A 12,495-nucleotide genomic window follows, 5' to 3' on the forward strand; every position below is an offset into this window, starting at 1 on the left:
CTCAAATTCCTGGTTTTCTTGAGTTTGTCACTTCTTGTAGTCGACTACAACCAGTTTTAGTCGACTATTCCTAGGGTTATCATCAGTTTGGTAAGTTCTTCAACTTAATCTTTCCTAGTTCTTGTTCCTTATTAAATTATCATGTCTAGAGCAAAGAAGGCTAAGCAAGTTCACACAAGTGTTAATGATAAAATCATTGCCTATTTAAAAAATCTTGATTTGCTTGAAGAATTTAACAATATATGTACATTTAAAGTTCTTCCAGGACGTTTTGTGAAATTTGATGATTTTATCCCTTAGAATTTTAGTTCATACTTTGAAAATGTGGGATTGCTTGAATTATTCTCAGCTGAAAACAGAAAACCAATATATCCATTTTTAGTTCAACTGTTCTTTACAAATATAGAACGTGTAGGAACTATAAGTGGAACTGAAAAATATAAAACTCTTGTGAAAGGAATAGAAATTGAATTGACTTCTAAGTCAATTGGAAAAATCTTTAACATTCCTTTGAGAGGTGTCTCTCTTAGATCAATCAAAATGAATGATGCAAATTTACTATCCAATCATATTTTTCTTTCGGGTTATAGTAAACCATTAAATAATTCAAATAAGCTTCGTGCAATTCCTCGTTTCATTGCTCGAATCTTAGCCTATAATATGTTTCCAAAAACTGGGAGTTTTCATTTCATTTTCCTAGATTTAGCAAAGTATTATATGCTATAATGGGGAATATCCAAGTTAATAGGGCTGAAGTTTATTATAACAATCTCTTGACAATACCAAAAAGATTTCTTCCTTATGGTGCATTTTTAACAAAAGTCTTTGATAAATTTCATGTCGATCTTAAGTCTGAAAATTCTGCCGTTCGTTCTATTGAGTTCTTTGACTCTAATGCCCTAACTAGGATGAAGTTAACTAATTTTAAAATTTATGATCATAATCTCCAAGATGAACCTCACCCTCCTCAAGAACAAATTTCACAAGACATTTCACAATCCTCAAGTCAAACAGGCCCTTCTTCTAGCCAACAACCACCTCAAATGCAATTAGAATATTCTTGCTTTTCGGATGCCCAATATAACACATTGTCGGCACGCATCCTTGAATTGGAGACTGGTCAGCGAGCCCTTTATTCTCAAAACTCTTACATCATCAGTAATCAAGAGAAGTTAATCAAGAAATTTGATAATCTTGATATGAAGCTCAATGCATTTTTCCAAGGACATCCACCTCCTCTAGGACCTTCATGTTAGAGGACCATGCATTCATCATGTGGTGTTTGGCTTTAGTTCCATGTTTATGTTAAAAACTATGTGTTAACTTGGTTTGTTTAAGTTTATGTGTCAAAAACTATGTGTTAGTTATTTGCTTTAAGACTTGTGTAATATGTCGTTTGTTGCTATTATGTTTATGTTGCTTAAGACTATGTATGAATCTATGCTTCTTTTAATCATGCTTACTAGGTTTATATTTCATATTTTGTGTTCATGAGATACTTCTATTACAAACAGACTGTGAAGATGGAAATTGTCGAAATTTTGATATTTATGGCAAGTCTTTGTCTACCCATATGGATGGAAGAAGTGATGGACTATGTTCACAATTTGAAAGATCTTTTTGAAGTATTAGCTCATGAAGAGGAAATTATAATATGCTTAGGATAGATGTATATTTCTTTTTGTTAATAACAAAATGGGAGAATGATATTAGAATTATGTTATATAAACTCAAAAATATGAATTGTAGATTCTAATATGCTTTTATGCATGGGGAGTAAGTATATTTGTTTATTAATGTCTATTTCTTTTAAAAATATACTTACATATGCATAAATTGTTTGTCATCATCAAAAAGGGGAAGAATGTTGGATATCATATCCTCATGATATACTTTTGATGATAACAATTTATTCATAATGTTAATCACTATGTGTATGTACTAACATTTTAATGTAATTATCAACATGAACAAGTACACGATGAGTTCAAGGCATCAAGAAGTAAAGAAAATGAAGAGCTTATGTATCAATGTAATTTTTTACATTTTCTTTACTTAGAAATATTGTACAAGCCTTGATCACTCACACATACACACACAGAGATTAGAACACATTAACACAGACTTAATGTGTTAGTTAACAATAAAAATCCCCTATGTTAACCATTAAAGTATTTAGTTTATTATTGAGTCTAAATATTTCATACATGACATTTTTACCCCTTAGTAGTCGACTAATTAGATTAGTAGTTGACTACTGAAGTCTAAGATCGAAATATAAATTTCTGTAAAATTACAGAGTAGTCGACTACTAAGGATTATAGTCGACTACTCAGCTTTGAATTTTGATTTACAGAACTTTTGTTTTTTACAGAGTAGTCGACTACAACTGATTATAGTCGACTACTGAGCTTTGAATTTTGTATTCCAGGACTTCTGTTTTACAGAGTAGTCGACTACAACTAATTATAGTCGACTACTCAGCTTCGATTTTTGAATTTCAGACTTTTTGTTTTACAGAGTAGTCGACTAATGATCATTATAGTCGACTACTAAGACAGTTTCCTGACATTTCAGAATTCAAATTGATAACAGTTTATAGCCGTTTTGTGTATGTTTTGAGGGTTTGAAAACCTGTCTTTTTAAGGCTATAAATATGTTATATGTTCAGAATTTTGGGTCACGAATTCATATACAAAAAATTCAAGTTTTGTGCATCTTTCAAAAGAAAATTTTCCATATTTTCACTAAGTGTTGAGAAAAATCATTTTCTGATTTTACCTTGGATATTCATTCAATATACAATCAAGATAGGCAATTTTCAGAGATTCAAAACATTCCTAACCACTGCTACACATCACTATACTATCAAGGCTTATAGGAATCAAGTTATATCAAGACAAGTGTTCTCTCTGGTGTGAGAGGTGTAATCTCTTGATGAAGAGATTGGGTGTAATTTGCAGGGACTTACAAATTGGTCAGGTTTGATGTTTTGATTTTGTAAATTTTTCAAAATCATAGTGAAACTTTCAAGCGAAATTTGCTTAGGGACTGGATGTACACCTGGAAGGTGGAACCAGTATAAAATTTTATGTTTGTGATTGTTATTTTCTGTGATTGTGCTATTTTTTTGCAAATTTTAATCTTCTTTGCATTAATTTTTAATAGAACACTATTCTCCCCCTTCTAGTGTTTTAGTGTGATTGGATCAGATCCTACAATTTGTTCATTGAATAGGTTTAATTTCAACATCATTATATGGAATTGTCCTCTACAACATCCTATCTATTGATGAGTTCTCAAAATCAAGAGTCGGGTAGCTCCCAGAGCCGACCAACTCTAGCTACCGAGACTCGAGTTTCAGTTCAACACTCACATCCGCGTCTTTCACATGATATTGGATGGGATTGGGCAATTTATCTAGAACGGCCTATGAAGAATAAGATTAAGTGCACTCTGGTGGACATGAATCAATCGGTGGAATACAAAACTATGCAAGAAAGCGACGCTGGGGGAATACAAAACCATGCAAGAAAGAGACGCCGAACATTATAGCGAGGGTCAAAGCAACAATGGCTGAAAGTAAAGGCAAGAGGTCAGACGAGATAAGATATGAGATCGAGCGTAAGCATGAGGTCGATATTTCTAGTTCTAGACTTGAGAATGCAGAAGAAATCACAACGATTGGAAACAAGAGGCCTCGTGATTTTGGAGCTATCCATCGATATGCTACATTCTTGTCAGAGGAGCCCACATCATCTTCAACTATTGAGCAAACAAAGTCGATACAGCTGAGCGCAAAAGAAAAAAAGAGTTGGTCCACGAATGGGTCTCCCTTTGGACCTATGAAGTAGGGATTCCGTTTCATGCATTAATGCTCCCTTCATTCAACAATATGCGTGAAGCTATTGACCAGTTTGATCCAGGCTATGTGGAACCGACGATGTATCAGTTGAGCGAGCCTTTGTTGAAAAAGGCAATAGCTCGTACTTCAATTTGTTTGGAGCCATATAAGAAGTTTTGAGAGACTAACAGCTGCACATTGATGACAGATTCGTGGACTGATCGGAAGCACAGATAAGTTATGAACATGTGCATTCTTTCTTGTCGTAGAGTTATCTTCTACAATTCGATAGAGGAGTTTGCTGAATCTCATACAGGAGATTTTATTTTTAAGTGAGTTGATCAGTGCATCTAGGAGATAGGGGCAGACTATATTGTACAAGTTATCACCGACAATCACTTAGCGAACATGGCTGCAAAGGAGAAGCTCAAAAGTGAGAGGCCGAGAATCTTTTGGACTTCTTGTACGTCACGCACAACCAATCTTATGTTGCAGGACATTGAAAAAATTAGCAAAGTTTAAGAATGTAATTGAGAAGGTGAGGGTGTTGACTGTTTTTATCTACAGCGCACTAGGACTTTGGCACTTATGCGTAAGTGCACAAAGAGGAAGGACATTGTCAGGCCGAGCACCACTAGATTTGCTACCTCATTCCTCACACTAGGAAGCCTACTAGAAAAGAAGAATGCACCGACGGCTATGTTTAACTCAGATGAGTTTCTGAGTTTAAAGTTTATCGGGGGTGCAAAGAAAAAAGCTCTTACAACAAATGCTATGGTGATATCGAGAACCTTCTAGAGAGGTGTGAGGAGTTGCTTGAAGATCTTCCGCCTCTTTTCAAGTTCCTTTGCATGGTCGATTCAGATACTTGTCCCTCAATGGGATTTATTGTTGGAGAGCTTCAAATAGTAAAGGGGAAAATCATGGCTGTTTGTAAGACAAAGAAGGACTATATGCCTATAATATCCATTATAGAGAGGCATACTAAGAATAGGCTTAATAGTCCTCTTCATTTGGCAGCATAGTTTCTAACCCCTTTTCTATTATGCGGAGGATGAGGTGACTAAGAAGAGTACAAAAGCTAAGCAAGCAGTTCTTGATTGTGCTGAGCTATTTTTTAGGAATGAAGATACTATTGATGAGGCTATCGTTGATACCATGTACTCCATCTGAGATGTTGAAGTATAGGGATTGTGATGCTTTCATTCATGAAAAGCCAAGAGCACAGAGAGTAGTGAAGAGAATTGCTAAGGACCGTAATCTAGATATTAACTTATATTTTGAATCTTTGATAGATATTTGCTAGTTTTGAAATTGATTAATTTGCTTTACTCTCTTCAAACAACTTATTGGTAGGACACATTTGGTGGAGACATGCCTTACATGTAAATGATGGTTCTTATGATACTGAGATTGAGAGGTAGCTCATCCGGATGTGAGAGATACTAGAGTTGTTTTGAAGGGGTAATCACTCACTACCTTATTTCAATTTCAAAATTCAATTGTTCATATTAAAAAATGAGATTGAATTCATTGGACAATAAATGATATATTGAGATAAATAATTTTTTTATGTTTGAATTGTAGACCCATACCAAGAAAAGGAACAAGCTCGATAGCAAGAAATTGAGCGATCTGGTCTATGTGCAATTCAATTTGAGAATCAGAACCAAGATGAATGCAACAAGGATGGAAAAAAGAGGGATATCCTACTTGCTAAAGATAGTCGACACGCTAATTCATGGGTGGTGGATGGATACAACTCTGAGGAGGAAGATGATTGTTATCCAAGGACTGACATTCCACTTCGAATTGTCTTTGAAGCAGCTGAAGCAGACGACTTCTTACAGCCGAGAAGGACCACAACAACGGAAAACATGGGTTCTAGTTCAAGAGTCCGTGAGGAGGTAGATTCGAATGACGATGAGGAAGAACCTATTGTGGACTCAGACTCAAATGAGGAGGATATCCAACTTGATGATGATGATGATAGTGACGAGGATGCTTTGAGAGATGAGATTTTGCTACTCGGCATCAGTGATGATGATGAGGATGATGAGTGATGATGAGTCATTGCTCGATTTTAGACTTTAGCCACTTTGCTTTTGAAAATTTGCTTTTATTTAGACTTTTGAGTTTGGAATTTGGACATATCTAGGAGTTTAATCTTTATTGCTTGCTTAGTATCTATACACTGTTATTAACTTATTATCTATCATGACATTATCTTACTTTGCTTATTTATCTACTTGAAGATTTTATTTTTCATGTCAAGTTTTTAGTAGTTAGTATAATGATGATGTTACTAATCAATGCTTTTTATTGTTGACGATATTTATATTAGAGACTTGAAAGTTGAAGGAATAGGACAAATAACGGTCTTTTTGATAAACATGTACGTTTTTATTCTTTATAGTACTTTGTTAATATTATACAATTGTTACACATCTATTTCATGCTTAGGATCTTTATAAATCATCAAATATACATTTGTAGATTTTTTAGAGTTTTTGTAATTTTTTATCTTTTAGAATATATAAGTATAGTTATATTTGACTGTTTTTTGACTATGCGCTATTTGCCACTATTTTACTGCTATAGGTGCAAATAGTCTTAGTGGTAACTTGCCGCGACGCGATGCAATCTGCTATTAGCAACCTTGTTAAAGAACTTTAGAAGTGAAAAAAACATAAAGAGCATAACTTTAGCTATCTGTTTTTAAAAACGGGAGGCAAGATAATTTTAGAGTAAATAAGATAATGTTATAAAAGACTAAGGGTGTATATGGTATAAAACTACAAAAAGCGACATCACTTTTAAAAATCATCTGCATGTTACTTCTAAAAGCAACATTGCATGTTCAGTAAGCATAGAATTTTTATATTAAACATCATTATTGACTACTAAAAAAATGTGAAACAACCCAGAAAAGGTAATATGCACCAAACTAGTCCTAAAAGAACCAAACTGTTACATCTTACTTGCATGTTTCCTTTGGTCACTGATCTTAGGATATATGAAATGTCCACGCTCAAAGAGTGACTCTGAATAACCCAACAAGGAATATGCCAATGCCTAGTGAAAATAAGTATTGAAAACTTACTAACAAACACAAACAATCCACAAATCAATAATGTAAATAAGATGCGCAAGTATTTTATGTGGTTCACAATTATGGGTTGCATCCACGAGCAAGACACATCAATGGACATTTCACTATTTCAACAACAAAATACAAGGTTTCAGATTCATGAGAACACTCATCATTATGGTGAAGACACCAAACACAAACCCTCTTCTACAACACTAGTAGTAAGAGAAAAGCAACCCAAGGCAAACAAGTGAAATTTCTACTTGAAAACTCGACATCCGAGGAGAAGAAGAGAGTTACCATGACTATGAATTACTAGCCTAGATCCACTAATTCAAATGGGTGATGAGAATACATTCTCCTCCTTGATTTGCCATTGCCAATGAGTCTTGATGCACAGACAAAAACTTCTCTCAAGTCATTTCTTTGTTGCACTCTTACCTTCTCAAAACCATAGAAGAGAATAACTATATGAATGATGTTTTAAAAAGTGAGCGCCTAGATGGCTAAGACGCCCACCTAGGTCTTAAAAGTGCCTAAGGGAGCATGTACCACTTATGCGAACTGCACCATTTTAGTCTTAGTCTTGATTTCCTCCACTACAACCTCCGAATCCTCTGACCTCCTCCAGCCTCCTCCACCGACTATAAGAACCTCCTCCGACCTTCAGCAAAACCTCCTCCATAATCATTTAAAAATATCTGCTTAATCCTCGCTTAGGCAGTAGGTATGGTCTGATGCTTAGCGCCTTCAATAACATTATATATAGATAAATGAAAAATGTCCCAAACCCAGTCGATCTTGTATAAGGACCTCACTCGCTTATTTCAATCTCTCTTATTCCTAAAATGACCTTTAGGGATAAGAGAAAACAAATTCAACCCATATATACCCATATAGGCTTCAAATGTCAAGAAAAAGACCCAAGAGAGTTGATTTGGTCTCACAAAACCAACGATCTTCACCTTGACACAAAATCAATCACGCGTCGGACTATCTTGCTTGAGCCTAAAGAAGATAGACTCTAAGGGCCTGTTCGTTTGTTTTCAAAAAAGCAAGAAATGGAAATGGAAATAGTGGAAATCTCAAAATAACCCATTTCTTCCATTTACATCCCTAAAACTCACCCACAACATCCAATAAAATATTATTTTCATCCAACAACTTATCCACATCATCTAATAAAATATTATTTTCATCTAACCACTCATCCACCACATCTAATAAAATATTATTTTCATCTAACAACTCATCAATCACATCTAATAAAATATTATTTTCATCCAAACATCACTCAACTCATCTCTTTTTATTATTTCAAATCACTCACATCATCGAATAAAATATTATAACAATTCACCTCATCTCATTAACATTTCATTTCTTCCATTTCATCACAAAAAGTTGTGAAAACACATTTCTTAATCTTTCTTCACATCAACCAATAATACAATGACAACTCATCCCATCTCATTTCATTTCTTATTTTTAAGAATGAACCGAACAAAAGAAAACAAGAAAACTACAGGAAATAGGTTTCTTATAATTCATTTCCTTATTTTTTTCGCCAACCGAACAACATCAAAACTAGTTTTCTTAAAAAATCACTCACATCATCCAATAATAATGTGACAACTCATCTCATCTCATCTCCATTTCTTTGATTTCCTTTTTTTTAGCCAACCGAACACTCCAAAACAATTCTTCATTTTCCATTTCTTTGATTTCCCATTTTTTTTAAGGCAAACGAACAGGCCCTAATCCAACTCATTAACTAGAACCATCTAGTGGACATATTTGCCACGTTATCTTTAGTTCCAAGTTCCAACTTTCAACAACTAGATTCTTGCTTCTTCAATAACCTCCCGAGTGTAATGATAATGGACTCATATGAGTTTGGTCCTCTTGTGATGCACCGGGTTCTTTGCAAAGTAGATAACCCTCATGTTGTCATAAAACAGCTTCATGGGCCTTACTACAACACCGATATCACCCACTAAGCCATGAAACCAAATCACTTGCTTGTAAGCTTTTGTTGCATTATTCCACCGTTGCTTGAAGCTAAGGTTGTGGAAAGCAAAAAAGTAAAGTGAAGAGGTAAGGCATCATTTAGCTTTATGGGGCTTAAGCGGATCAAAATGGAAAAAAAACCAAGTAAAAAGAAGGGCCAACTTAAATACTGGATAAATATTCAAAAAATAAAAAATTTAAGAAAAATTAAAAACTCTAAAAATGCATATTTGATGATTTATAGAGGCAGAAGAAGCTCCTGAAAGTGGCATTGGCGGCGGGAGATGGCAGATTTGGCAGCAAGAGGTGGTGGAGGCAGAGGACGATTTGGGGTCTTAGTATTTTTCTGGGTTCTTAACAAAGAAAGAGAAAAGGAACAGTGGATGGGTTTTAGGTGTTAAAAAAAGGAGTCTGGGTCGGGTCTGGTGCAAAATTGAGATCCTTTTATGATATCTTCATCTACATTTTAATTAAGCATTTTAGCGCTTTTCACTGCTATTTGCCTCTTTTTCGTACCTTTGCAAGCAAAAAGCGCTAGTGGCGCTTTAACTTTGTGGCAAAGCGAAGCGGCCAAGCACCTCTTTTGCTTTATACCACTGCTTTTCACTTCTTTTTGCCACTTTTTTCAACACTGCTTGAAACTTTGACATCTAACTAATCCTATGTTATTTATTCCGCATTTTGTTTACCCCACTCTCACATTGATATTGGGCTTAGGATTCTCCTCTTCGGTTCCCAACAAATAGTGATACAATAAGGTAAATTACATTTATCCCTCCTAGGGTTTCAAAGAGTGACATTTATACCCCAAAGTTTTTTCTCATCACTTCCCCTTGACTAATTTTGTCAAATGAAGGCTTAGAAAGACAATTATACCCTTTACATAGTAACATTTCTTTAATATGTATAGAGAAAAGTGTGTAGAATTTTTCTTTATTTCTTTAATAGAGTAATACAACTAAAATTTGATACCGCAAGAAATTCATTTTTTTTTCTAATCTATTTCTGCAATTTCTAGTATATTATGGATTGTACCTACAATAAGTTTTTGAAAAACAAAAACAAAACTAAAAAATGACGGTTAAAGTACATATGAAACTAAGGTTTTCTTTCAAATGAACTAAAAACTGAATTCAATAGTTTCAACAAGTATTAGCAAATTGGATGACAAAAAAAATTCATGCAAAGGGGTTCAACTTGAGAATATTAGAAAATAAATAAATTCTAATGAACTAGAAAATAAGAAAAATAAATGAAACAATCAAGAGTGATTTTTTTTTTTCTAAATAGGTCTTGGGAGGGAAAAAAAATGCAACAAATAGAAACCTTTGCGGAAGTGATGAGAGAAAAACGTTCACGGGATAAAGCCACTCTTGAAACCTTGGAAGGGATAAATGCAATTTACCCAGTATAATATCATCCTTTTATAACTGCTGCAAATAAAATATCTTATATGCATATGCCAAAGTTTTCCCGTTATATAAGAAAGTTAGAAGAGAAATTCAAGAAAAACCGAGCCTAGAATCGCAATCTAACCTGTTCTTAGGCTCAAGGCTGCGCATTGGAAAATGGTTGCTTGGGATAACAGCTGCTTCCGGAGACTTCCATCTTCCAACCCTTTGATATAATTACAAGCAGGCAACATTAAATTCGAATAAGTTCCATAAATTGCAAAGAGCGAGATCAAAATCAAATAGATTACTGGGTCATTAAATTTAAAAAAAAATTAAAATAAAATAAAATAAAAACTCACCTATGGTGGGTTGTTCGGCGTGTGGGATTGAAGCCGAATCTTAGGGAAACATCTCTTGAGCGCAGACTTGTGTTTGTGAGCAATGAAGATGATGACATCGTAACTAATTTCTGATCTAAGGAAGAAAAAAAAAATTAAAGGATTTTATAAAAGCGGAGGAGAAAGAAGAAGGACAAGGGAGTGAAGAGGGGAGTCGGGGGACCGAATGAAGCCGCCGCCAACAACACTCTGAATGCCAAGAGCTCGAAGTAGCCCTGACTCGATGGCAGGTTTCATGTTTGATAAGTCGGGGGCCCCACACGAAATACGTGCGAGAAATGGAATGAAAAATATTTCTTCCTTTATGAGAATGTTTTGGTATGAAGGTTTTGGACGGGGATGCTCTCCAATAAAGTGGTAAATAAAAAGGGTTCAATTACTCTAATTTTTACTATTTATTTTAGTTTCAAGGGATGAGAAAGTAAGATTCTAATATTATCCTGAAAATTAAGAGTTAATTTTAGAAAATATCTCTCAACTAATCGCTAAGTCAAATAATCTCCCCTAATTTTCTAACTCAACAATTTACTCCCTCTTGTGTTCTTTTGGTATTTGGTGCTGATAGATTGCGAACGGTGTTAAATAACAAAAACTATTGACTATTATACCCCTAAATAATTGCACCATAATTAACCCTAAATTTATTCATTATGTTACATTTGTCAATGCCGTTTTCTCCTCTAATCTGTAATAAACTCAAAAATGATCTAAGGGGGTGTTTGGTTGCATAATTTTATAAAAAAGTTTTCTCAAAATGTCTGACAATGGTAATTCTATAATTAAAAATTTTCTGTAGATTTCTGTAAAATTAAAAAAAAATTCAGAAATATTTACTGTAAAGTACAAAAAAGTACCAAAATTTACAAAACCAATGTACTCTCAAAATGAGAGGAAATCACCCAGAAATCTAACATCACATTGATACTTTTCTATAAAGTTGACACTTTTCTATAAATTTAATTATAGGAAATCTTGTTATTTTCTATAAAGTTATGGGATATTTTCTTGTTTTGAACCAAACAAGCAAAGCTAAAAAAAAAAAAAAATTGGTACTTTTTTACTTCTCAAAACTTTTTCTATAATTTGTTTAAGAAATACAAGGAAAGCATATTTTGGATGGAAAACATTTCCTATAATTTGTAGAAATTGAACCAAATGTTAGACCCTAGAGGGGGGGTGATTAGGGTCTTATGCTAATCTAATCCGATTAAATGCTAATTAAAACTTATTAACAAGTTATCCTAGCAAGAGTGAAATATAACAAGATATGTAAGCTAGGATAAGCAATATGAACAACAAAGAGATATATCATATATGATGAATATATATATGCAAGGATATATAAACTACACAAGGATAAACAATCTAGACAAGATAGTAGATGATATAGAAATGAGCAATGCACAATGGCGATATAAGATATGAACATAAATATGAATGAACGCCAAAGCACACTCAAACAAGCAATATGATCACGGAGTTCGGACCTTCCGTCCTACGTCTCCGCTCCCCACTCCCGGGGAGAAATCCACTAACACAATCCGGTTTGGAAGCCGGAACTTCTTCTACACACTCGGTTTACAAGTTCACCGAAAACTCTCACACAACAAACACTATGCAATCACACTCTACACCCACTAAGTGTTGGACCTAGCCGTGTCTCCCTCAAGTGCTCGGTTACAACCTCTCTCTAGGCACGTCAACCGATGCTACTCCTCTTGGGACGATCCCCGACTCTCACCACACACTCCTCACTCG

The 12,495-nt window shown here is 34.5% G+C and overlaps 1 protein-coding gene across 2 annotated transcripts in view; it reads right to left on the reverse strand.

The window, feature by feature from the left end:
* The window catches only part of LOC109837941 (4-hydroxy-tetrahydrodipicolinate synthase, chloroplastic-like), a 32,673-nt gene extending 21,709 nt beyond the window's left edge, over positions 1-10,964 (reverse strand). Inside the window, exons 1-2 of one of the 2 annotated variants that reach the window (XM_020406330.1) lie at positions 10,699-10,964; positions 10,482-10,562 (exon numbers count right to left, since the gene is read on the reverse strand). In XM_020406330.1, the coding sequence (XP_020261919.1) occupies positions 10,482-10,562; positions 10,699-10,796 (179 nt within the window). In that variant the 5' untranslated portion in view covers positions 10,797-10,964. The remainder of the gene's footprint in view (positions 1-10,481; positions 10,563-10,698) is intronic. The other variant, XM_020406331.1, reaches the window with a different exon arrangement.

The sequence above is a fragment of the Asparagus officinalis genome, chromosome 4, assembly GCF_001876935.1.
Source record: "Asparagus officinalis chromosome 4, Aspof.V1, whole genome shotgun sequence".
NCBI lineage: Eukaryota > Viridiplantae > Streptophyta > Magnoliopsida > Asparagales > Asparagaceae > Asparagus > Asparagus officinalis.